The sequence below is a fragment of the Cydia amplana genome, chromosome 3 (assembly GCF_948474715.1).
Source record: "Cydia amplana chromosome 3, ilCydAmpl1.1, whole genome shotgun sequence".
Lineage (NCBI taxonomy): Eukaryota > Metazoa > Arthropoda > Insecta > Lepidoptera > Tortricidae > Cydia > Cydia amplana.
The window spans coordinates 6,056,028-6,082,196 of NC_086071.1; the positions used below are offsets into that span (position 1 = coordinate 6,056,028).

Genomic DNA, 26,169 nt, shown 5'->3' on the forward strand with positions numbered 1-26,169 from the left:
AGATCCTTTATGCCATCACCAATATAAGCAGCAGTTATTTCTGTTAAATCAGTAACTGAAGGCTTTTTATCATCTGCTAGTAAGTTATTTTTGTCTTTCGCACTTGCAAAATCAGTCTTTGACAATAACATTTTGGCACTTTGTTTTTCAATTTCACTTTTCTCTTTACTCTTATGTAGCAAGGGTTCATTTACGGTGTCGTCACTTTCATTGCTGAACTGCTTCTGCACTTTTTTCCTATTAGAGTTTTTAGTGGATTTTAAAATACCTGGACCAGACTTCTTGATTTCATTATCAATGCTGCTCGTAATGGATGTGTTGTCGCTGCCATCCTGAGACAACTGTAACAAAAACATATTTGGCGTAGGTATTAAACCTAACTGCTAGTAGTAGTTAGATTCCACCAGAGATGTGCGAGGTAGCTGAGTGATGCGAGGGTGTGTAGCGGACTCTTTTCAAATAAGCGAGCGAGATGCGGTGAGGCGGGACAAACATCCCTCACATCACATTCCTCGCACACATCCTTCCCTAGTTTTGTATGTACAAAAACCTCGCTCCACTGAGCTGTTTCCACTAGAGCCGCGCTGAGCGATGATAGGTAAATGAAATGTTTCATTGGTTCATGACAAACACACCCGTGTGTGTGTGTCATTTTTACGTATCAACATTTGTCAAAAGTGTTGCTCAGTCAACCATTACTGGCCCATTTTGCGACCAAAATGTTAGTGTGTTATTGTATATGATACCTTGCGCATGGCGATCAGAGGGTGTGCATGTGGGGGTCAAGCACCGCGCTCGCGCAGTACAGGGCGGCCGTGCAGCAGCAGAACTTGCGGCACCTCGGGCTCGGAGCGCTGCGCAATTGCGCACACCGCTGGTTTGACCGGCGGGCCCCATCCGTCAGTCGGGCGAGATAGTACTCGAGCTTTCTGTAAATATCAATAGAGCTTTATTTATATCCACAGACACAGTTTATTTGGCGACCTGTACCTTAAGTAGGTAGTCTAAAAATAGATACTTGTGAAAAAACTTAAGCCAGGTGGCTTAAGTTTTTACAAAGATGGATATATAGGTATATATGATCACTGTCTTCTCATTCCGTGCTTAAACTCAAATATATTGCGAGACAAAAAAAAAATCTATATAGATCCAATATCTTGTTTTTTAACAGTTTTATTTATCTTTAAAATTAGTCTTGATTAGCCATCATGGTTCCTTGGCGTTGTTATGCTTTGCTATTACCCATTATTTTTTAAGTAAATACGAATTAATTAACTATGGAAAAAGCTATAAACCTCCATGATAGTTAGGTCGTCAGTGCCGCTGCAGATTTGTTCGATGGCCATGATCACGACGACGAACACGGGCATCACGCCCAGCATCAAGCCAGCGCCGTCCGCCCACCTCGGGTAAACGTAGCGGCCATACGACGCCGGCTTGTACTCGATCCAGTTGAACACGAGAATGAACTGCAGTCAAAACATGGAAACATGTCACTGTTATTAGCAGGAAATCTAAAATGGATAATTCTTACATATATAGGTAAGTATTCTCTCATCAAAAAAAAGATGCAAGTCTCGCAACGCTTCTACTACAAAAAAGTTCTACTACAAAAATGTAATGTTTTTGATGAGATCTCATCTCTTTTTGTAGGCAGTCCTTCTTTTCTATGTATACACATATCATAACTAAACACACCTTCATTCATACTCACATCGTACATCGTAGTGTGCATTTTACTTTACCTACTATTTAAAGTAACTGCAACAGTAACTTTGTAATAGCATATATTTATATGGGATTACAAACTTACTTATGCAGTTCTTAGATCTTTAAAACGTGACTGATATTGCAATATTTTTAGGTTTTCTATGGGTTGATTTTAAGCTGAAAACTACTTATGTTTAAAATTTGAAGCTTGTTGAATGCTAGTACCTTAGAATTATGATGATCGTAGGTGAGTGAGTGAGTAAGTGTGTCAGTGTCGAAACTAAGGAACTTTGACGTACAGTAACTCTTAAACTACAAGTTCAGATTTAATGTTTTTGACAATATATCTAAAGCACGTTAGCCCTATATGTCACTGAAAATTCAGGGTTCTAGCTTCAGCCAGCACAAAATTACAGGACGTCGAAAATGGCCTGAACCGCTTCGAGAAAAGGATGGTACGGCCGTGCCTCTTTGTTTTGCTCGACTTGGCGGCCGTGCCCCCAGATATTACATACTATACCTAGAATTAAGACTATGATTAGGTAATCAATTTGTAAGGGCTACAAACCACCAAAGTAGAAGGAGTGATACATGTCCACATGGAGCACCAGAAGATGACCCACATCAAGGTCTGCTCGCCGATCATGCACTGGATGTCGCGACAGAACTTCTGGGCGCCGTAGATCCAGGCGATTAGAATGCATTCGCTGATTGCGATGATCAACACCGACCAATTGGCCGCGTATTTATCCATTAATTGTAGCCAGTACATCCCACTCTGCAATTATTGTTATTATTAGGCGAAAGTGTTGTGAAGTCCCGTTTTCTGACTCTAAAGCTAAAAAAAATTAACGATACCTCGGCATATGCATTATGTGGGATCAGTAACAAACATTGTAAATATACAAACATACAAATATACAAACGTGAATGTGTGTGTAATATTTGAGCCAATATTTGAGCAGTCCGATAGAGATAGATAACTTACGTTAGTAGTGAAGATAAGTCCGCCTAAATAGCCGAAGACAGCAACTGCCAGTACAACCCACACTTTCTTCTGTCTCAAGTTAGGAAATCTATCCATGATAGCAGTTGTTACGGTCTCCATAAGAGCAAACTTGAAAAGGAAATAAATACATTTAAAATATATATTTTTACTCCCTGTACATATAAAAAATAGATAGCTAAATGTCGGCAAAGTACCTGAGAATCGAGTCCAAGGGTCAGCAGCATTAAGAAGAAGAGGATTGACCAAAGTGGCGCGGCAGGCAGCCTCGTCACTACTTCAGGATACACAATGAATGCCAGACCAGCTCCTTGGTCAACAACTTTGTCCACTTCCACGTCCAGTTCATGGGCCAGGAATCCAATCACTGAGAAAATTACCAGTCCGGCGAAAAATGACGTCAATATGTTGGAGGCCGCTACTATCAACGAGTCTCTGTGAAGAAAAAAGGATTTAAAAAAAAATATTGACATCGTGACTTAGCCTTTGAGTATATAGCCTAAGGAGATGTGATAACGTAAACTCTTCGAACAAATTTTTTCACCACTTTTAGCGGGGGGCAAGGTAAACACCTACAGCACACCACCAAAAGATAAGTAACTCAACAGACACAGATTTTGCTGTTGCGACAAACGCACACTACAATAAAATTCAACACATCAAAAATTACACGCACACAGACAGAGTTTTCACATAACTATGCAGCATACATACGAACATAATAGTGATGGGTCACATCTGAAGAATGAGTCAAATCAGTTTGATGAATGAACTGAATTGTCTTATACTATTTATTATAAAATTGTAAAAGTGAAAATTCTGTACATTGAAGATATTAGGTAGCCAATAAAATGATTGTTTGTATGTATGGTTGTCTGTATTTATGTGTCTTTGTGTCTTAGCCCGCACGCACAGCTAAACTGTGGAATGAACTGTCGCCCGCGGGTTTTCCGGGTTTATAGAAAACTAGCTTTTGCCCGCGGCTTCGCACGCGCAGGAGAGTTTTTTTTAAATTTTGGACCCCCATTTCACCCCTTTAGAGGATGAATTTTGAAAAATCCTTTCTTAGTGGACCCCTAGACCTTATAAGGAACCTACTTGCCAAATTTGGACTTTCTAGTCCCAGCGGTTTGGGCTGGGCGTTGATTTAAGTCAGTCAGTCAGGTCTTTCACGTTTATATATATAGATTTGAATTTCGCGCCTTTTTTTTACTGACATTATTTGCTTGATCAGCTATATTAAACAAACTGCAGTGATTGAATGAATGAATGATTCATTCAATCATTCAAATGTTGAGTCGCTTTTTTGACTTTGTCACATCCCTTAAGACCGATTCGTCCCCGTACCACTGTATTCATGTTTACATTTTTCTGTCGTTTATGTATCGCAACGGTTTTTTCTTTAAATGGAGATTGTACTTCAATATACATTTAATAGTTAGTATAAATACTTATTTATGATAGGAAACGCAATCTTGTTGCGAATTTAAGCTATCAGATCACCTTTTACACGATAATACTGAACAAGTCACCATTTTTTAAGAGAAACGTCTCGCGACACGGAACGATGCAAAATGGCGGTGAAGCGACTTCAAGTAGTTTTATATAACGTGTTTGAACAGTTGACCAATGTACTTTGCCGGAGGGGGTCGCCCGTGTATCACATCTCCTTAGGCTATATACTCAAAGGACTTAGCCGATTTCGTTGAACGTGTAAACTCCTGTACAATCGGGGACATTCGCGGTGAACCACCTCAAGAGCGAAAATCTTCTAAACGTCTTGCAGGCGGTCAGGCGATATAATAACAAAAAAGTAATGACCAATGGCACTATGGCGCTATGCCACTTAAAAATGTGGGTGTAAAAAAAAAGGTTAGCTCAGGTAAAGTTTATTACAGTCTTTTGTGACGGATTGGTTATCTTTCTGCTGAGGCGAAGTTCAGCCTAAAAAACAACAACTAATAAACTGCATAGTTTAACTCGCTCGTAAGGATCGTGGCAAAAAAAATCTGAACTGGTTCACCACGAATGTCTCCGATAAATAGTACCTGCTTATACAAATTATCTCCCTTTACATAAATGAAATAAGTAAATACATAAATAATATGTTGAAATAAATGTCATATGCTAAGAAAAGTAAGAAACGACGCTGGTTCGATTCCAGCACTGGAGGGCTGGGTCACTCTTTCTTAGTACATATATGACATTTATTTCAGTTTATCATTTATATAGTAGTTTAATTATAATTAGTTATAATTAGTTAAATTATAAATAGTTATAATTTATATACTTGAAATAAAAACAAATTAAATTATTATCTGAAAATAATTTAATTTGTTCTACTACGTGTAAGTACCTAATAGGTAATTAATATCTTAGGAAATGCGAAAAAACTGGGCGTAAAAAAATTTGTATTGATTTCACTTACTTGTAGCAGTTGTTTGAAAATTTATTGTAAGACGATAAAGTGATTAGTCCACCCCATGCCGGACTAAGGGCGAAAAATATTTGCACGGCAGCGTCACCCCAGACCTGAAATATCGCCGTATTCATTACTTATAGAATGTTCTCACCATTTTTATTAAAATTAGAAACGGCTCAGTTCAAGAAATAAAAAGAGTCGTAGCACTCATAGCATTGATGATAGTTATATTGGAATGACCCCAAATGAATAAGTGACGTGCACTGTTAATAAAATTGAATTAAAATAAAACTAAAACAAAACAAAAAATGCCGAAATTTTAACTTTTTCAACGCTTTTCGTCCCATGCTAAAATGTGGCTTATACGCCAAATGGTTGCAATATGAAGAGCGAAAATAAACCTTATCTGTCAGCAGGAAAATTGCTTTGACAGCGTCCGTCATAGCCTTTTTAGTGGCTGTTGGCGTCATGGGCACGACAGCACTCGACCACTTTAGTGGCTCTTAGCGTTGAAAAGGTTAATGGAATTAGAAAATTGATTATGTTGTAAAAAAACATTTTCAATTTTTCACAGATAAGAAATTTGTTGTAAGTTGTAATAAAACAGTTAATTTTTATGCTGGTCGTAATTTGCGGTTTTTGAACGCATCATAGAGGATCTATGATACGTGTGTAGATAATATATGTACCTACTTAGGCAATACATCGTGGCCGCGAGGAATGCGAAATATTTTAACAGCTTGTTCCTGACCATATTTAAAGTTCCTCACGGGCACATTGTATTTGTAGGTACTTAGCAAAAAAATACTTATAAAATAAATATGAATAAATATTATAGGACATTCTTACACAGATTGACTTATACTTCGACACTTAAATTAACTTTTCACCTCAGCAGCCTTGTTCGAGCTGCTGAGGTGACAACTTAATTGTTGGTATATCTTAAGAAAACATGGGTGAATAGGTAAGTGATGAAGAAGGAATACATTTTTCGGGTTCTCTAATATGTTCTCACTGCTGAGGTGAAAAGTTTTGTGAACTACACGAGATCAAAGTTATTTACATCTCGTGCGCTTTTGAGTCCCTTACTACGCTCAAGATTCTAAATTAGATTAGTATAGAATCTTTCGCTTGCACGGGACTCAAAATAAGCACTCGAAGAAATATCAAACTTTGATCTCTTGTTGTACAAATAACTATTACATACTTGAGCGTTTGCTAGTCGACTAAAATCCGGTGTGAGGTAAAACTGGATGCCGGTCCAAGCGCCTGGCAATGTCACTCCACGGAAGAACAAAATCACCAGCACTACGTAGGGAAACAGTGCAGTGAAATAAACGACCTGCAAATTTATCAACATTACAGCATTCTTGAAATTTGAAAGACTTCAGGATTTTTATTCTACTCGTCGACTTTAATGCATGAATTAAGACCAAACTATAATCGCGTACCGTAAAATGGGGTGAGTAGGGTCAAAACTGACATTCAAACCTCGATAACATTTTATTTTTACATATGCATACTGAATGGTGTATATGACAACGTAAGATTGTGAACCCGTTAGTTTATAATCTAACGTAGGTTAGGTTAGATTATAATCTCCCTAGCGTCAGTTTATAATGTAACTAGTGAGATTATAATATGACGAGTGTTTACAATTTTACGGTGACATATATAATAAGTGTTCCGGACGTTTGTATTTTAGTTTTTATTTTATTTTGGGTACTTCCATTTCATAACTTTGACGATAAACAGGAAATCCCACCTCACCCCGTAGTCCCTCGTAATTGGGGTGAGATGGGATTTCATACAAAGGTGATTTTGGAAGATTGTTGGATCGATTTTTTATTATTATGAGTATTACTATAGCTTCATTTTAAATTGGAATACATTATTTTTGTAGCAGTAGCCTTAAAATTCCGTCTCACCCCCTCTTTCTTCCCTTCTCTCCCCATTCATAACCCAACTCTTCCCGCGAACCCTACTCACCCCATTTTACGGTACTCTTTCAAATATAATGACTTCATTACGAAACGCTTTAGTGAACTATACTGAATTTGAGCAATCACGAGGACAAAACCAAACGATAGAACAAAAGACATCAACGAGCTTCTTTTTACTGAAAACTTTACCCCCTTATAAAACAAATAACTAATTACAGTGAAACCTGGATAAGTGAGACTTCAAGGGACGAGCAGATTTGTCTCTTAAAGAGGTATTTCACTTACCCAGGCTCTCAGTTAGCCAGGTACAAATAAATGTCTGTCTCATTTACAGAGGGTCCCATTAATAGAGGTGAGAATAGAGGATATATTTCAGTTATAGAGGTAGTTAATAAGGTATTTTGTAATTATCTTTAAAAATAAATAAGGTAAAATAATCCTTGTCCCTAAATATGTTTTAAGTCTGTTTAAATATTTCTTTGAATTTATTTTGAATGATTCTCCAAAGGAGAGATTTTTTTCAATTAAATTTGATACGGACTTTATGGCGTCTTAGAAATGTATTAAATGAAAATCTGTTTATTCGTGTTACTTATCAAAATTTCAGCTTTCGTTTCGATAGTTTTAACTACATAAAGTAACTAAATGAAACTTGAAGTCGTTTAGACACAATTAAGCAAATGCGGAATTTGTGCATAGACTAAGAGTTAGTAAGAATACGGAAATTGATCAATAAAGTCCAAGTTAGAGAGGTCATAGATTGACGTTATCTCAGATACAGAGGTCAATTCCTACACAATTCTAAAAAAACAATTAGGAAAATGTAATCTTATAAATATAGTCTCAGTAAAAGAGGTAAAATACACTCTCTGTCTGACTTATAGAGGTAAATGTGACTATCAAATCACAACAGCTAATCCCAGTTATAGAGGTTCGTTTTATCTCACTAACAGAGGTAATTCAGTGCTAAAGTGTCGGGACCGCACCATGAGTCCCAGCTATAGAGGTTTGTCACTTATCCAGGTCCCACTTAACCAGGTTTCACTGTAATATATTAGTTAATTCGAAACATATCGAAGTAACTTTGTCTAACCCCCTAGTCTACAACAGATTTTTTTTCTGATACCTTTCCAGATGACTGCACCCCTTTGCACAAGCAAAGGAAAACAATAAGCCAAGCAGCAAACAAGCACGCCGCCATGCCCAATCTTATGTGGCCTATCTCTTCTATGCCTGATGAAAGCCCGAGCACCTTGTTACTGCAATAAAGGTAATTATATAACTTGCTTAATCAGAAACTCATGCTACATCGTGCTCGTGCTGTCCCCGCTCCGTGTCAAATTATTGTCATATTGTTGCTTTGAAATATAAGCTGACTAATTTAGTTACAATTAAACATATTATTATGTATATTGAAGCCGTAGTACGCCGTGAAAATAAAAGTAACGTAGAAACCAAAATGCAGTTAATGCTTTAAAAATATCCCACACAAGTTAGCCTGAATGTGAACTGAGATCCTGTGACTGGACCGTCAAGTTAGAATTATTTTCATATCTCATACTCTGAACGTCACTTATTGTTTATCTAATAAAGTGAATGTGGTACGTAACTTACGTTGTAGTTTCCAAATATTTTTATTTTTTAAGGTTTTCAAAGTCAATTGTATTCATAAAGGATTTGTCTTGTAATTTCCATTCTAATAGTTAACGCCCGATCCCATAATAAATAAGTAGATAGGTACTTAGTCAGGTTTTGTAAAATACACAATACACATGTGTTTTACTTTCCTCGTATTCGAAATAAAAAGTAGAGTGTTTAACTGGGATGAAAGCACCCATTTGTGACTTTCATCCTTTGGTTGACAATTAACTATTAAGACGAAACAGGAGCTGAGATTTAAATATTTTAGGTAAATATACCCGTCTCGCTAACGGAAGCGGCTCCTAAAACTAGTGCGATAAGGACAAGGCGAAAAATCTTGCGTAAAAATCTCAGAAATCGAGGTTTCGTACTCGACTGTTTCCTCCTCCAAAACTTAACCAATCGTAACCAAATTTAGAAATCTAAATTATTATGAAATTATCTGTATCGGACCGTTTCGATTTTTTGGCTAATTGATATCAGTTTTGAAGGTTCAGGCGGAGTATGTCACTTTCTTAGGACGTCACATTCTGAGTTCGTCACTTTCTGATTTTGTCACTTTCTGAGATCGTCACATTCTGAGTTCGTCACTTTCTGATTTTGTCACTTTCTGAGATCGTCACATTCTGAGTACGACACTTTCTGAGGACGTCACTTTCTGAGAACGCCACTTTCTGAGGACGTCACTTTCTGAGTTCGTCACTTTCTGAGTTCGTCACTTTTTTAGCATAGGTACGATTTAACAGTATAATATACCTGCACGAAAGATGTATACTGCCAGCAACCAGATTAATAGCTGTTTGACATACGGTCGCTTTTATATCCTACATACCAATACCAATCTCTGTTTGCCTTACGCCTGACTCGTAGAGAATTCCATTTGGCAAAACGTCCTATGTGTCGTGCAATAAAGTGAAAATAGAGAAATAAATAATAATAAAAAACAATTTAATTATGTTTCAATCAGAGTATTTAATTCAGAATAAGTACTTAGAAACTACAAGCACCAAAACATTTAACCACAAATTGGAGTTAGGCCGGCAACAGCTTCGATTCAATACACATAAATGTATCGCACAGTAGGAACCATGATTTTATCATTCTCCGCTGTGATTACCTCGTGAAGGTATCACGGCAAGCTCGCTGACACCAGTAGAAGGTTATAATTCCAACATATTTACATTTAAACGGACTGCCGCTCCTTTCGTGACAACATTTTCTTCAGCATACCGCGTCTTCTGTCATGTCTCCATAAACTCAAACGTCTTTTTTTCTGATGATAGTGTAAATTTTGGATACCTATCTGCGTATAAAATCAGCATTGCAGTTTTGTTTCAGACAATATTTCTTCTCATGTCATCTGTGGAGAATAGGCGTCAATGGATTTTTTCTTCAAAGCGTTGCCGAATTTCAGAATATATGTCCAGCCATCAATCACTTCTGCGTATGGAGTGATCCATACTCTCATAGTTCTCATGTTCTTTATTTGTTTGTTTTCTTCCTATATAGGTTACACGATGAATTTTTAAATTATTATTACATTATACTTTTAGCCTGACAATAGAAATCTAGCATGTCGCCGATTTGACAACGCTGATTTTTTTTCTATTTAAAATGAGAAACTACAAAAAGGTTATACATATATAGTTTGAGGACTGTCTCATTTCAAACATAGACAGAGATAATCATACTATCTTTGTCTTACTCTAGTACTAGCACCCAAAAGAAAAGGATGAGTACAGTTTGTATTGTTCTTATTTAATGACAAATTGGTTTAACCAACTATAATTAGATAATATGGTGCGCTAGCTTCGACCCGCGACTTCATCTGCGTGGAAATATGATGATAATAATTATAGCTGGTCAACCAAATCTTGTCAGTAAAAAAAGGCGCGAAATTCAAATTTTCTATGGAACGATATCTCTTCGCGCCTACATTTTTAAAATTTGCCGCCTTTTTCTACTGTCAAGATCTGGTTGACCAAGTATATGTCCTTCCCCGTGCCTCAAATATTGGGGAACGAAAATTTGATTATTTTTGCGCTACGACGTACGGTTTAGGAGATACAGCATTATAAAGTTTTTTTTTGTTTTTTTTTAATTCCTTTTTTTATATATTAATTAGGGGTTTCTTACAGAGGAATGAACATTTTATTATTTTTGCGCTACGACGCACGGTTTAGGAGATACAACCCATAAACCTTTTTCTTTCTTTTTTTTTTTGCTTTTCGTGTTTTTTAAACATCACTTAGGGGTTTCAAAGGGGAACGAAAATGTTATTATTTTTGCGCTACGACGCACGGTTTAGGAGATACAGCATTATAAAGTTTTTATTTCGTTTTTTTTTGTGTTTTATTTTTAAATATTAATTAGGGGTTTTGTACAGAGGAATGAACATTTTAATATTTTTGCGCTCGGTTTAGAAGATACAACCCTATAAACATTTTTCTTTCTTTTTTTTTCGTGTTTTTTAAATATTACTTAGGGGTTTCAAAGGGGAACGAAAATTTGATTGTTTTTGCGCTACGACGCGAAGGACCTAATTATTGTTTATAAATCATCATCATCATCATTATATTTCCACGCAGATGAAGTCGCGGGTCGAAGCTAGCGCAACATATTATCTACAGTCCGTTAACTCTAATGACCTTCGGATTTTAGAAAGATACTTACATCGGGTATCGGCGGTAACACGCGAAGGTGATACTGCTATTCTGCTTTCTTACTCACTCACAAAAAGTTTTAAACTTACCGCAAAAAGTTAGGGATACCTATTGTCTCAATGTAAAATAAGCCCTAATTTAATGACGTTATGCTTAATATTTGGTTGATGACTATATTGCTATTTGACTTTTTGTCATATTCTATATAAAATAGAATCAGAATTTGAAAGCAGAACGTCACACCGTCATTTACTACTTCTGGCTGAAATTATATAGAGTGGTAATAACAGTCACATTTTTTTTGTAGGTAAGTAAGTATATTTTATAGTTTGTGTTTTTTATTTTATCTCTAGTTTTAATTCAAATTTACTTTAAAATAAAAGAATAAATTAAAACAATAATTTTAAATTTAATTTATAAATATACAGTAAGTACTTAAAAGTCACATATTTTAATATGAATTTAAATATTTACTTACCTACTAGTTATGGTGGTATTAACTACTCTATACAAGGTGGTACAAACCTCGATGTCCAAAAATGTTTTTTAGATTCTTCACTACGTGGGCTATCATATTACTAATTTGGGAACTTTCCACCTCGGTTCCTTTGACCGGCGACTCTGTCCAATTATGATGTTATTATGGTGTTAAGGTCCCTTTTTAGAGTTTTTCGTAAATAACTCTTGAACGGTGGCCCGTAGCAAAAAATATTCTACTACATATGTAATCCATATAAAATTTCCTACAAAAAAAATTCAGTACACTTTTTCGCTAGGATCAATGTTTAAAAATATATTAAAGTGGGAAAGTCACGTATAATTTATTCTAAGGTTGTTATTTTTAGTTTTTCGTAAATAACTCGTAAACGGTAGCCCACAGCAAAAAATTATCTTTTACGTAAATAATCTATTTGAGATTTCTTATAAAATAAATGCTACTTTTTTTCGCTAGGATCAACATTAAAAAAGATATTTTCTATTATCTATTACGCGATTACGTCCGATTTTACCCGAAAAACGAATTTCATTCTGAGAGTTAACGGACTGTAAGTATAGTTGGTCAAACCAATTTGTCATTAAATAAGAACAATACAAACTGTACTCATCCTTTTCTTTTGGGTGCTAGTACTAGAGTAAGACAAAGATAGTATGATTATCTCTGTCTATGTTTGAAATGAGAGAGTTCTTTGACAAACTACTTATATATAACCTTTTTGTAGTTTCGCATTTTAAATAGAAAAAAAATCAGCGATGTCAAATCGGCGACATGCTAGATTTTTATTGTCAGGCTAAAAGTATAATGTAATAATAATTTAAAAATTAATCGTGTAACCTACACATATAGGAAGAAAACAAACAAATAAAGAACATGAGAACTATGAGAGTATGGATCACTCCATACGCAGAAGTGATTGATGGCTGAGGCTGAACATATATTCTGAAATTCGACAACGCTTTGAAGAAAAAATCCATTGACGCCTATTCTCCACAGATGACACGAGAAGAAATATTGTCTGAAACAAAACTGCAATGCTGATTTTATACGCAGATAGGTATCCAAAATTTACACTACCATCAGAAAAAAATACGTTTGAGTTTATGGAGACATGACAGAAGATGCTGAAGAATATGTTGTCACGAAAGGAGCGGCAGTCCGTTTAAATGTAAATATGTTGGAATGACCTTCTACTGGTGTCAGCGAGCTTGCCGTGATACCTTCACGAGCTAATCACAGCGGCGAATGATAAAATCATGGTTCCTACTGTGCGAAACATGTGTATTGAATCGAAGCTGTTGCCGGCCTAACTCCAATCTGTGGCTAAATGTTTTGGTGCTTGTAGTTTCTAAGTACTTATTCTGAATTAAATACTCTGATTGAAACATAATTAGATTGTTTTATTATTATTATTTATTTCTCTATTTTCACTTTATTGCACGAAACATAGGACGTTTTGCCAAATGGAATTCTCTACGAGTCAGGCGTAAGGCAAACAGAGATTGGTATTGGTATGTAGGATATAAAAGCGACCGTATGTCAAACAGCTATTAATCTGGTTGCTGGCAGTATACATCTTTCGTGCAGGTATATTATACTGTTAAATCGTACCTATGCTAAAAAAGTGACGAACTCAGAAAGTGACGAACTCAGAAAGTGACGTCCTCAGAAAGTGGCGTTCTCAGAAAGTGACGTCCTCAGAAAGTGTCGTACTCAGAATGTGACGATCTCAGAAAGTGACAAAATCAGAAAGTGACGAACTCAGAATGTGACGATCTCAGAAAGTGACAAAGTCAGAAAGTGACGAACTCAGAATGTGACGTCCTAAGAAAGTGACATACTCCGCCTGAACCTTCATACCACGCCTCTCATTGCGGCATAGTCAATTAGGCCATTTTGGCCATTTTTAAAGGGCTCTAGCGCCTTAAAAAACAAACATATCAAAAAAAGCAAAACGGTCCGACACAGATATTGACAATATTAATCTGTGTTGAAACAATCATTGCTCTAGCTTCAAAACCTAGGGAGGAAACAGTCGAGTATGTTTGTATGGAGAAATGACCACTCCTGTTGCCTCTTAAGTAGCTATATTGTACGCAGTCATTTCAGACAATTCAAAATATCTGGAATAGGGCTAGTATTAGGTATAAGCACTATAATAGCTTCCTTTGCCTTTGAACTTGATGTAGGTAACTTAAACTAAACTTAACGTAACTTAAACCTTGCCTGCGGTTTTTGGGTTTCCTGGTAACTTACGTAAAGTACTCCTCCGCTGGTGGTCGCCTCAGGGCCGAGTCTGCTAATGCACTGATATTATGCGCAATGGTGTAAGTCTGGTTGAAGCAATTTCTTAGATAATACGTTCCATTCTGTGCTTCACATAAGTCCGCTTCCACATATGAATAACAATCTAAAATAAGGAAGGTATCATTATATAAATTATAGGTACCATTTTTTCTACAAGTGCCGTTACAATAATTACAAAGAAACAATTAGCACTTTCGGTTGTTTTTTCCATGGCGGACTAATGTCACGTTGCGGCCTAAGCGGCTGGCAAGCCCGCCAACTGTACCATGGTTAATCATTTTAATCAAGGTACATACATACTTAAACAAGACATCAGAAATTTTATTTTCTTAACAGGTAATTAGGTACCTCCTAATATACCTAATGTTTTACAACACTTAACATTTCTTTTTTATTTACTATGTGCCTAATCAATCGGTAGTTCAATAATCAAGGTTTTAAGATTACTCATAAACAGTTTGTATATACATATAACGGTATTTATCAGAAATATATCTAAGATTGTGCAGAGTTTTCTAAGTCCTTCACGTGTCCTACACGTCACGGACGTCACGGTACAATAGTGGAGTATTTTAGTAAATAACTCGTTAAGACAATGTCGTGACCGGTGAAGAAAATAAGAGAGAGGCGTGCTTATGCATCATTCCTTGACTTGGTATACTGAAACTTATAAAATGACTCTACTTACGTTCAGTACTCCACTCGGGGTCACAATTCTGCCACGGTAGTTCATAAAAGATGCTGGTGATTGAGACAGCCATGTAGTGTATAGTCCAGGCTATTATAAGGTTGTAATACAGCATAACAATGGAGGATACGATGACCATGCCGTATCCAAGCCCACGGAAGAGCGGACAAAATTGGTTGTATACAGCCATGGGGCCTAGGGCGGCGAATTGTCCAAAAGAGAGCTCCATGAACATGAGCGGGAGACCCGCTATAATGAGCATCACGGTGAACGGGATAAGGAATGCACCTGAAAATAAAAGTCAATGTTAATTTGCAAAGAAGGGCCTGGCCGATACTAAAATAAACAATTTTCCAAAATTAAATCACGATCGACCCCTATACTTATGTAAATCTTTAGAAAAAATAAAAATATTCACATACACAACGTACTTATATTACTTAGTTACTACTTTGAGGCCAAGTCAAACTTATGTACATTTTGATGTCAAAATGATAAATGAAAAAATATGTACACATATAATTGTGCGGATCCATTGCGGATCGGATAAAAGTATGTTTTACTCGTAATCCAATGATAAAAGACGCGCGGGCGAGATCGCGTAGGAGAGGGAGAAGGCCTAGCTAAAGCGTGTAAACTAACTGAGAAAGCCTAAATTTAATTATTCTTTGATTTCACAACGAATGGAATGACCATTTGACAGAATAATTATCGGACTTCAATGTAAGATTTTGTACCTAATTGACCGAGCGTTTGCGAGGTGTCCATTTCAACTTGGCCAAAAATGCTTTCGTATGTCCGAATGTTCTCCTCTACAGGTAGTAATTTTCCCCCCTCTCGTCTTGACCCCCTTTCCTGTCTAAAATAAATCGAACATTAACCGTTTGTGGATGTGTAAAAAGCGGCCAAGTGCGAGTCGGACTCGCCCATGAAGGGTTCCGTATTTGGGCGATTTATGACGTATAAAAAAAAAACTACTTACTAGATCTCGTTCAAACCAATTTTCGGTGGAAGTTTACATGGTAATGTACATCATATATTTTTTTTAGTTTTATCATTCTGTTATTTTAGAAGTTACGGGGGGGGGGACACACATTTTACCACTTTGGAAGTGTCTCTCGCGCAAACTATTCAGTTTAGAAAAAAATGATATTAGAAACCTCAATATCATTTTTGAAGACCTATCCATAGATACCCCACACGTATGGGTTTGATGAAAAAAAAATTTTTGAGTTTCAGTTCGAAGTATGGGGAACCCCAAAAATTTATTGTTTTTTTTCTATTTTTGTGTGAAAATCTTAATGCGGTTCACAGAATACATCTACTTACCAAGTTTCAACAGTATAGTTCTTATAGTTTCGGAGAAAAGTGGCTGTGACATACGGACGGACAGACAGACGGACAGACAGACGGACAGACAGACAGACATGACGAATCTATAAGGGTTCCGTTTTTTGCCATTTGGCTACGGAACCCTAAAAACACCATCATATGTATGTACAAGGGTTCCGTTTTTGTTATTTGGCTTCGAAACAAAACCCTAAATTTATGGTATGCAACTTGCTTGATACTTACTCAACACATTCACTGCCACCGACGCACATGTTTGTTCCTAGGCCACGCCCCCTGGCAGTGAATGCGATAACTGACCGCAAGTCTTGCTAAGCGGTCTAATCTAAACACGGCGTTGAGGGTGGGTTTACCCTATTGCCTTGTGCTGACATTTAATGACAAGGCGTTTATGATCAAAGGTGTACTAATTAAATAATTAGATTGTACACAAACTTACTTACATCGGCATACATATATTTGAACTAGGTATATAATTTCCTAATGTCACATTTAAAGGATGATTAAATAGCTCCTTAAATTAAGTAGGTAAACATTTTATTTTGAAAGAATTGCAAGAATTGTAACTCGTAATTAAACCTACTTCGCATGCAGTGAGGTGCGAATGTGGTTGCCATCATCGTTATGACGTTTATCTAACGTTCATAATCGATTTAAAAAAAACCCGTCAGTGGTTTTAAGACTTTACATGGATTAAAGCATTAATTTATCTATCTAATCTAATACCTTTAAACGAGCAATTCTTGTATATTTATTTATCTATTTATTTATTTATTTATATATATATTTCGGGGATCTCGGAAACGGCTCTAACGATTTCGATGAAATTTGGTATATGGGGGGTTTTCGGGGGCGAAATTTCGATCTAGCTAGGTCTGATCTTTGAGAAAACGCTAATTTTTGAGATTTTATATGTATTCCGAGCAAAGCTCGGTCTCCCAGATATTAACGCATTAAGAAACAAAGTTAAAAAAACAGACGCGCCAAACGAATGCAGAGACCGACTCTAGGTAGCTCAGCAATGACAATAAGAAGACGTTAGTTCATTTATTTTCTTCTGAATTATATGCAAGAGTGTTAGATATAAAGGCAGACGCGGCAGGCCCCTCGAACTCACCTCCCCCGTTGTTGTAGCACAGATAAGGGAAGCGCCAAACGTTGCCGAGCCCGACGCTGTAGCCCAGCAGCGACAGCAGGAAGTCGAACCGGCCCGTCCAGTTCCCCCGCTCGGGCTCCGCGTCCTCCGCCGGAGCCTCCACATCCGACTCTTCTTTACTCTGCGCACAAAACAAATTGGTTACGGTAAATTGAACGACAGTAGGTGGGCTTTTTCTAAAATAAATATCGAAAGCCCGATTCTTTCAAATCTGGACGTTCTTGGGCTCATTCTACTCAGAATCGACAGCACTCTCCATCATACCATTAAAAAAAATGTCCCAAAATGTCCATTCCATTACGTCACGTTTTTAGTATGAGAAAAACTTGTATGTAACGTGACGTAGTAATTTTGGGACATCTTTTTTTAATGGTAGGATGGAGAGTGCTGTCGATTCTAAGTAGAATGAGCCCAAGAACGTCCAGATTTGAAAGAATCGGGTTTTCGATATTTATTTTAGAAAAAGCCCTGTATTACCTACATCACACCTACATCATCTTCATCTCCCTCGCGTTATCCCGGCATCTTGCCACAGCTCATTAGCCTGGGGTCCGCTTGGCAACTAATCCCAGAATTGGCGTGGACACTAGTTTTTACGAAAGCGACTGCCATCTGACCTTCCAACCCAGAGGGTAAACTAGGTTTTATTGGGATTAATCCCGTTTCCTCACGATGTTTTCCTTCACCGAAAAACGACTGGTAGGTAGGTACATAAGTTCCGAAAAACCCATTGGTACGAGCCGAGGTTTGAGCCCACGACCTCCGGATTGCAACTATTGCAAGTCGCACGCACTTACCGCTATTAGGCCACCAGCGCTTCTATAGTTCGTTTTTTTTAGCATTATAAAAAGGTAAACAATCTTGATGTGTCTTTTAATTGAAAAACACATTTTAAAAATAAGTTACGGCAAATATGTAACAATTATGAATCTAATACGAGCATTTATATTCTTCTGCTTTCATAAGTAATAGTTTTTGATTTTTAAAAAGCGTTCTTGAATTAAAAGACATGTCAAGATCGCTTACCTTCTTGCAAGTTCTTTCTAATGCTAAAAAAACGAGCTATAGGTACATATTACCTACATAATAATAAATAGGCTACATGACTAATTTTCATTTATGGTATCAATCGATCGGGTTTGTTTTTAGGATCAAATGTCTATATGGGACTCATTGCATTAAAGTAACACAAAAGTCAGAAATTGTAGTCAAAGGCCGACAGTCGCACTTCGCTCGCGAAACGCCCTATACAAAACGACAAGGGAACGTGACGTCAAGGTCTCTAGGTGTCCATCTTGTACTTCTTGTAGTATGGACAAAACAAGAAAATTGCGTTTTTGTCGGTGATATATTGCGTTTATGTATATAGTTGCTGTACAATATTTTTTTGGATTAAATGTAAGGAATCGAATGGTACCCTTACTTTTATAATTTTTGTAAGTTAAAAAAAAACTTAAATTTTGAAACTTTCAGGTCCTGTATTTTTGTAACATTTCCATATTTTATTTTAATATCCACATTATTGTGATAAATTGCTCGTTTGCTATCTAGTTTACAAGATTTTGTTATAAGATTCAACATGTGTCATCATTCCTATTATACGACAGGACAGTTCGATATTCGGCAAAGGACATTGTTCTGATTCCATACAGTCATAATTATGTTATTCATTGTCATTTTTAAGAGAAGAAATACCTAAGTCAAAAAATTTAGTGAGTTAAGTTTATGCGTTTTTCCTGCGGATAAATAATACTTATCACTACATAGTATAAAACAAAGTCGCTTCCCGCTGTCTGTCTGTCTGTATCTCTAAAACTACGTAACGGATTTTGATGCAGTTTTATTTAAATAGATAGAGTGATTCCAGAGGAAAGTTTATGTATAATTTGTTAACCCGTGCGAAGCCAGGGCGGGTCGCTAGTCATTAAATAAACGGCATTGAATGGTTAATTTTTTTACCGAATCCTTAGGTATAATATAAATCTGTAGGCAACAAACATTCTATTTCTTTAAAGATGTACGATTAAAGCTCTAGTAAAATGTACCCAAATCCACAGAAAGTGTCCTGAAAAATGAATGGTCTCTTGACCCCTTAAGTACCTACATACCTACCTATTACCTACTAGGGAATGTAAACCGGTTTTAATTTGTATGAAATTTATAAGCTCCTCCTTTCGGTTAACCGTTAAAATGTCTAACGTAATTCAGGAGCGTAGGTACCTACATAGGTATTTCTTAGGGCCGTAGTGAGAGACAATATAGTTTATCGACAAACGCTAATCGAATAGTAAAACCTAATTAATATATCAGGATAACATAATTATGCAACGAGAGAGCGTTGTAGGACGACCTTGACCCGATTTCCTGTGCATCACGCGCGCAACAAATCAACAATCAGCCAGGCTAGCACATGATTGGCGCGACAGTATTTCGCCGCGGGATAGACTCCCGTCCCTCTTTAATTAATACAGTTAGAAAAAGACGGGTAGTCTATCTCGTCTCGCGGCCAGATACTGTCGCGCCAATCATGTGCTAGGCGTACATTAGCGTGATCAACAATCAAGGTCGCATTACAAGTTCAAATCCTTAGGAGGGAAATATAGCTTGTACTCATCCATACAAAAAGAGAAAACTTTTTCCACTTAACTAAACATTTTTTAGTACCTATGTTATTTGTCACAATGAAAAACTAGGTCTATAGGTTTTCCTTATTTCAATATTTGCAATACAAAAATAAAAAAAATTAAACCGAAACGCTATGAACGAAAAGCTATAAACCTAGAATATATATTATGCTGAAACGATTGACATCAAAATCAAAGTGATTTGTTAAGATTTAGTTAGTGAAAACAGTTTTCTCCCGAAATGGAAATTGTATGAAAAATTTGCCTATTGTCAGTAGCTATTCTTCCATCTTAACAATTTATAGAATCAAATATCGTTCCGTTCGAACACGAATTTCATTAAATTAATTTAGTAATCGATGCTCTATCATTATCTAACAAAATAAAAAAATTAACCTATATTTTTTGTGATCTATACAGTGTGTGGCCTGTAACACGGGCGAATAATTAAAACGTAGATTCTACTCCTCAAACAATAAAACTTTTGTTCAACAACTTTTTGAAATTATGTAGTCTTAAGATTGTCCCTTTTTCAAACAAACTAAATAATATTTTCAATGTACTTTAAATTCCGTCTAATAGACATTACCTGTCAGCCTTGTCACCGTACAGGCATAATCAATTTCGTAATACATTGCGTGTTCGAATAAATTTTAAAGTGTTTTAAAATCCAAACCACAAGTTATTTTTAAAAGTCGCTGAACAAACATTGTCTAGTTTGAGGAGTAGAATCTACGTTTTAATTTTTCGCCCGTGTTACAGGCCACACACTGTATATGTAATGTATGTAAGTATTTTGATTTCGATTTAGGTTTGAAAACATTTTTTACCTCAAAAAGCAGCACACGCAGGGCTACAGGCATTCTGTCGGAACTCGTCAAGCGAGCAATTTCAAGTCTGCCAATAACAGACCATCAAAGTCCGGCATCGACTTTGCAGTGAAAAATTGTGTAGCCACTATTATAAATTATAAACGTTATATTTTTACAGGAATCTCTCTTAGTCACTGCAAATTCTGTGCAGAGTTAGCTAGGTACCCTGCCCTGAACTGAGAGTTTTGGTAGATTGCAAAGAACATCAACTTTAAACTATTATATAAATATAATTTAAAAAAAATGCAGACTAATTTCTCCCAGCATTATTTACCTACTTCTAAATAATGACATTGCTATTTATTGTCAGTATTGTAGAACATAGGAATGCAAACGGAACGAAGAAATAACCATAAGAGATTCATTGTTTTTGTAAGACATGTGAATTCTAATCATCATTAGCCACAGCATCTTTGCAGATGATAGTTGCAGCTACTAAAGAGGTATTTTGAGAGGTAGTATAGAGCCTACATCGACTGCTATGACTATAAGTATTTAATGGCCGATCGGCATTTCTTGCCGCAGCGATCACAGATGTGTCTCGACTCCTGGGGTGGTCCAGCAGCTCTGCGAATTCGTTTCTGCTTAAGGTAGTCCAACCAGAGCTCGTCGTGCTTTGCCATGCCTTCCCGCAGGTTACGACGCCACTCCGGTCTCATCTCCGCGTGTTCGTCCCAAAGTCTAATAAGTACTTACTTAAAACTAATAAAAGTCGTGCCTTTAAATTCGACAGCATGGCACTGTACAGCGCCATGGGTTTCGCGATACCTGACTGAATTGTTGAACATTAGTTAACCGGAATCACGAATTTGTCTTAGACTTTACACATCAAATCAACTGATCTTTGCTTATTCGTGCCCAGACCGCGCTAGATTATGTTATATGGCTTTCCATTAGAGAAGGGTGCATAAAAGGGCCCTTCAGGCATGGAACGCCACTTATGGCCGACTGAATTAAGTCTGCGGTATATTAAGAATATTTTTTTCGATGGCTTGATTAAGTAATAAATACAACGCTAATTGTTACTTTAGCCTTAGCTAATTGCTCGTTGTTTATGGAGGTAGAAAACATATTACTGATCACGAGTCAAATGGCACCCTGTATTTTGTAATTTAGCTTATTTTAATAAAGTCCTTGACTGCTATTAACTCACTTTTCTGCTTCATTTCGCCTAAGTGCACTACAATATTGTACGTAAGTAAGTACTTGTAAACTTCACAAAAATAAATGCACTTTAAAAGCTTTAACTCATGCAATATTCATAAAAGCTTGTTCATAGGAAAATGGAGAATCAAAGCCTTTGTTTATTCGAGCACTTAGGCACCCAATCAATCGGATCAATAACATACACCTATACAGCATACCTATACATGTATATCAATAAATGCATGTTCCAAGCTTTTAGTTTAACCAATCAAACAAATCGGTTTGCAAACTGCGCAATTTTTTGCTTTTAAATTCGTCCCCGTTGCGAGGCTTTTATTACAATATCCCCAAACTTTTAAGATTATTGCAAACGATTTTAGATGATTGGCGGCTAAGTAGATGCAACGTATTCAATCGATCGATCAAATGTTGAAATGTAACGCAAATCGCATGAAATTATTGGTCAGGTGAGTTGAGGGCCTAAGGTCAGAAATTGTAATCGTAAGATCTGATGTAATCTTTCCGCCGATGCACTTCAAATTTCTTACGAAGTTTACCTGCCTTGTTTGCTTGCATCTTGCTGAAATCGTGATTTTTTTTTATTATTAGCCAAATTAAGTAACAAATTAAAAAACGATCAGCATTTCAACGGCAACTATTGGTAACGGTAGACGTAGATGCACAGACCTAGATGTAACTCCTAACAATATAATATAAAATAGCAACTTAGGTATAAAAAAGCGGGACAGAATGTATGTTATGAATTAACGGAATCTCTAAAAACAATTTCTAGGTTTCTAGGACTATTAATTATTACTTAATATTAACCCTCATTAATCTTTAATTTCAGGTACAGATCTCTCTACATTGCTGCACCGCAGTTGTTACAAAACTTACGAAGTCCATGCAGCGTCGCAAGATTTAGCCAATTTCGATATATGAGTTCTAACAATTCTGTCTTAGGCCAATTACATACATGTTAAAAACACAATTTCTAAACGACGCTGGTTTTCCCGATCACATTAAATTAATTCAATATGATACACCAATACCTTATTTGTTATCAATTATGAGAAAAACTAAACTACAAAACTATGTCACACTCTATTATGAGCATGTTACAGGTATCTCTGTAGATACCTATTTACGTATACTTAATTTTATAATTATTTTAGTTGGACCTCAAACCTTGTCATGATTTACTTACCATGTTGTCGTGATGCAGTTCTAACTCGTAATTACTAGGTACATACAATTTACACTGGTATCTTCCTAAGACGACTAAGACAACATGTTTTGCAGCGCTAATCTTCATACCTTCTTGCTAAGTGCATGTGAAAAGTTACGAAGCCATGCCATCATCATGGAAAACGCCATGTTCACTCACTCACTTAATACAAATTAAATGACGGTGTTACGTAAGCGAAGAGTTCCCGAAACGATAGTAGGTAGTAAAATCAACTTGTATAAAACACTTGGACTTGGGTTACGAGAGTTATTTACGTGATAAAAAAAAAGTTTCTGGAACGTGTTTAAGCCATTATTATTAGTAATCGAATGAATTATAATTAGAGTTTTAAGTAAGTAAATAAACAGGAGTCTCACTAGAGTTTCAGGTTCAAAATCCGGGTGTTTTAAGTTACGAAAATATTTTAAATGCGGTTCTAACACAGTATCTAAGTAATTTGTGTTTTCTGGTTGGGCTTGCAGGCGATATAGTTGTATTGAAAAACACTGAAACTTATAAAAGAGAAGAAGTACTCACGTCGGAATATGGAACAACATCCATGACTGCTAATGTTTTGTTCGCATCTGGTAGAGATGGATTGGAGGCATTCGCCATCGCGCTGTCGTCTGACGTACGCTATTTGAGTGCCAGCTGCAGCAAGGTGCTCGAAGACATCGCAGGTCTGGTCTCTCGGGCTCCAAGCATCTCGCGACTCATAACATCTACTCACTTTTAAAAATCACTATCAAGTCCAACAGTTAAACTGGCTTCTTTAAAAAGTTCCAAAAAAATTGGCATAATTTAGTAAAGTCAGCGAGCGATTCCTGACAATTACTCAGGAAAAAAAATTAGAAAAACATTTAAATATACATTAGATTGGGAAACACATAGCGAAGGATCGCGCCGATGTCAAGTTCCCATCGACCGCAGTCTTAGGAAACTCCTATATAAAGAAATAATGTATGGGGATCTCGTTTCAGTTCAGCCAACCTAACAAGATAAATAATAAACTGGCAACACGAAGGCAGAATTGTCAAATATGTACGTCAACTTTCAAAACTAAACCGTGATGAAAAGAAAATATTGTGATTCCGTGGTGTTTTACTTGTTTTCTATTATTCATTCGGTTTTCTCCATCTGAACAGTGCAGTGCGTTGAGTTGAGCAATTAAGTTCCTCCGTAGTGTTTCAGTTGTGTGATATTTTCCTATTCACAAACAAAAGACGTCGAGGCAGTGCTCCTCCGTCCGCTGTTTTTGAGTAAGATTACTGAGATAGAGACTCATTATGGGTGGAAAGAGCAGAATTTGTGAAATTTGTGGCGTTAGAGAACGACACAGGCCAGGATTCTTTGCCAATTTCCCGATTGATGAACAAAGGTACGTTTGTCATTATAAGATTTACAGATCTTATTAAATATATTGAGTTCTCGGGTTTGACTTTCAGTCATAGTTTGTCTGTAATATTCTTATCTAAAATTTGTTTTTCATTTTCCTAATCTTCGTTCATGGCATTTATGACGATGCGTCATCTATCATGCATGCGTAAATCACTAGAAGCACATATACTCCACAGGATATAAAAGAATATAAGTAAAATTAAATTCGACTCTGAGTATCATACATTTATCACTTATTGGAATTGTCTGCCTGCTTTACAAGTACCTAATAATAAATAAAATATGAGCTGTAGACGGCCGATGACAATAATAAAAAAAACTTTGTAATTTTTTAATCTATTCACCAAATTTCACAAGTATCAGTTGCTTGCTTGCACTTAATTGGTGCACTGTTGGAAAGTATCTATCTCATATAACTGAGCTATCTCAGGAGTGTACTGATAGAGTTAGCCCAGGCTAAATTGGTAGTGATTGTGATAGCCCAGGCGGTGAAAATGTTATTTTAAACATAAAACTTTTATGAGATTGACATTTAAATAAATGTGCACCGTCATGGCTATAAAAATCACAGTGAAGTTAGCTTTGGTCTAACTCTAGTTGAGTGGGCTAGGGCCCTCTGCGCCTGGCTTGCTCTAGTCTGCCATCTGTAATAACCACAAGAAAATATTATTTTTATTGAAAACACAAAAACGGCTCAACTGATTGTGAATATTTTTTGTTAAATTATGTATCTACTTTTATCATATTGATTTTACATATTTATATTCCTCAATTCATTTCCCCCTGTTCAAAAGTTCTTCACTTTTAGATTGATTATTTCCACAAGTATGTATTCACAAATTGATTGATCTATTCAAATCGTTTAGGGGCATATATGTTCAAGTGTCAGAAAGGCTAGGTGTTGTAATGTCCATCGTCAATTAGTGCGAATGTAATAATGGCCTGATGACGGAAAGTCCAGATGTAAAATACCCATTTATCTATAAGTCCGGATGTTATAATACCCTAATGTCAGAATGTCTAGGTGTCACAATATCCAAAATGTAAAAAAGTCCACGTCATATTTCCCTTATGTTAAATAGTCATGGTGTCAAAATGTCCAGATGTCATATTTCCCGTATTTCAGGAATTCCCATAGTTTTAAAAGCTTTTAGGGTTAAGGCAACGTTAGCAAATTGGCAATAAAATAGTATCATATTTTTCATTTTGTTAATTACAGATAGATTTCCAAGCCAAGTACATTGTACAGTTATTTGTTCCCGAGCTCAATAATAAATGTAGTAAAAAAATTAATATTTGTTTCATAGTTTAATTGGTAGCAGTGCCATCTTTCTCATAAATATAAATATTTGGACCATTTGATAGGAAAGCTAACGTTTTAACATCTGGTCATTTTGTGGGTATAGATTACCGGGGCGTCGCACGGAACGCTTTTCAGGGCGGTCGATTTACGCTAAACTTGTAAAAATTCTAGTATTCTACTCGATCGTCGACTACTCTACTTGATGTAACTTCTAAA

General features: G+C 36.4%; 1 protein-coding gene across 1 annotated transcript; it reads right to left on the reverse strand.

The window, feature by feature from the left end:
• Nucleotides 1-200: 200 nt before the first annotated feature.
• On the reverse strand, nucleotides 201-23,867 carry LOC134662601 (sodium- and chloride-dependent glycine transporter 1-like). Its single transcript, XM_063518873.1, has 13 exons — nucleotides 23,790-23,867; nucleotides 17,344-17,503; nucleotides 14,877-15,164; nucleotides 14,138-14,291; nucleotides 8,208-8,340; nucleotides 6,346-6,480; nucleotides 5,145-5,248; nucleotides 2,914-3,151; nucleotides 2,699-2,827; nucleotides 2,279-2,488; nucleotides 1,296-1,469; nucleotides 747-929; nucleotides 201-341 (listed from the first exon to the last, which is right to left on the reverse strand). Exons 1-12 carry the CDS (start codon nucleotides 23,865-23,867, stop codon nucleotides 783-785), a joined length of 1,950 nt encoding a protein of 649 aa, XP_063374943.1. The 3' UTR covers nucleotides 201-341; nucleotides 747-782.
• Nucleotides 23,868-26,169: the final 2,302 nt, after the last annotated feature.

What these genes read in the sequence shown, in the direction of transcription:
- LOC134662601 (XM_063518873.1), bottom strand. Translation starts at nt 23,867, where the DNA reads ATGGCGAATGCCTCCAATCCATCTCTACCAGATGCGAACAAAACATTA. An exon ending in CCCCGAGTGGAGTACTGAAC is followed by an intron (nt 14,292 to 14,876) that starts GTAAGTAGAGTC and finishes TCCTTATTTTAG; the next exon opens with ATTGTTATTCATATGTGGAA. An exon ending in GTCGACTAGCAAACGCTCAA is followed by an intron (nt 5,249 to 6,345) that starts GTATGTAATAGT and finishes GCGATATTTCAG; the next exon opens with GTCTGGGGTGACGCTGCCGT.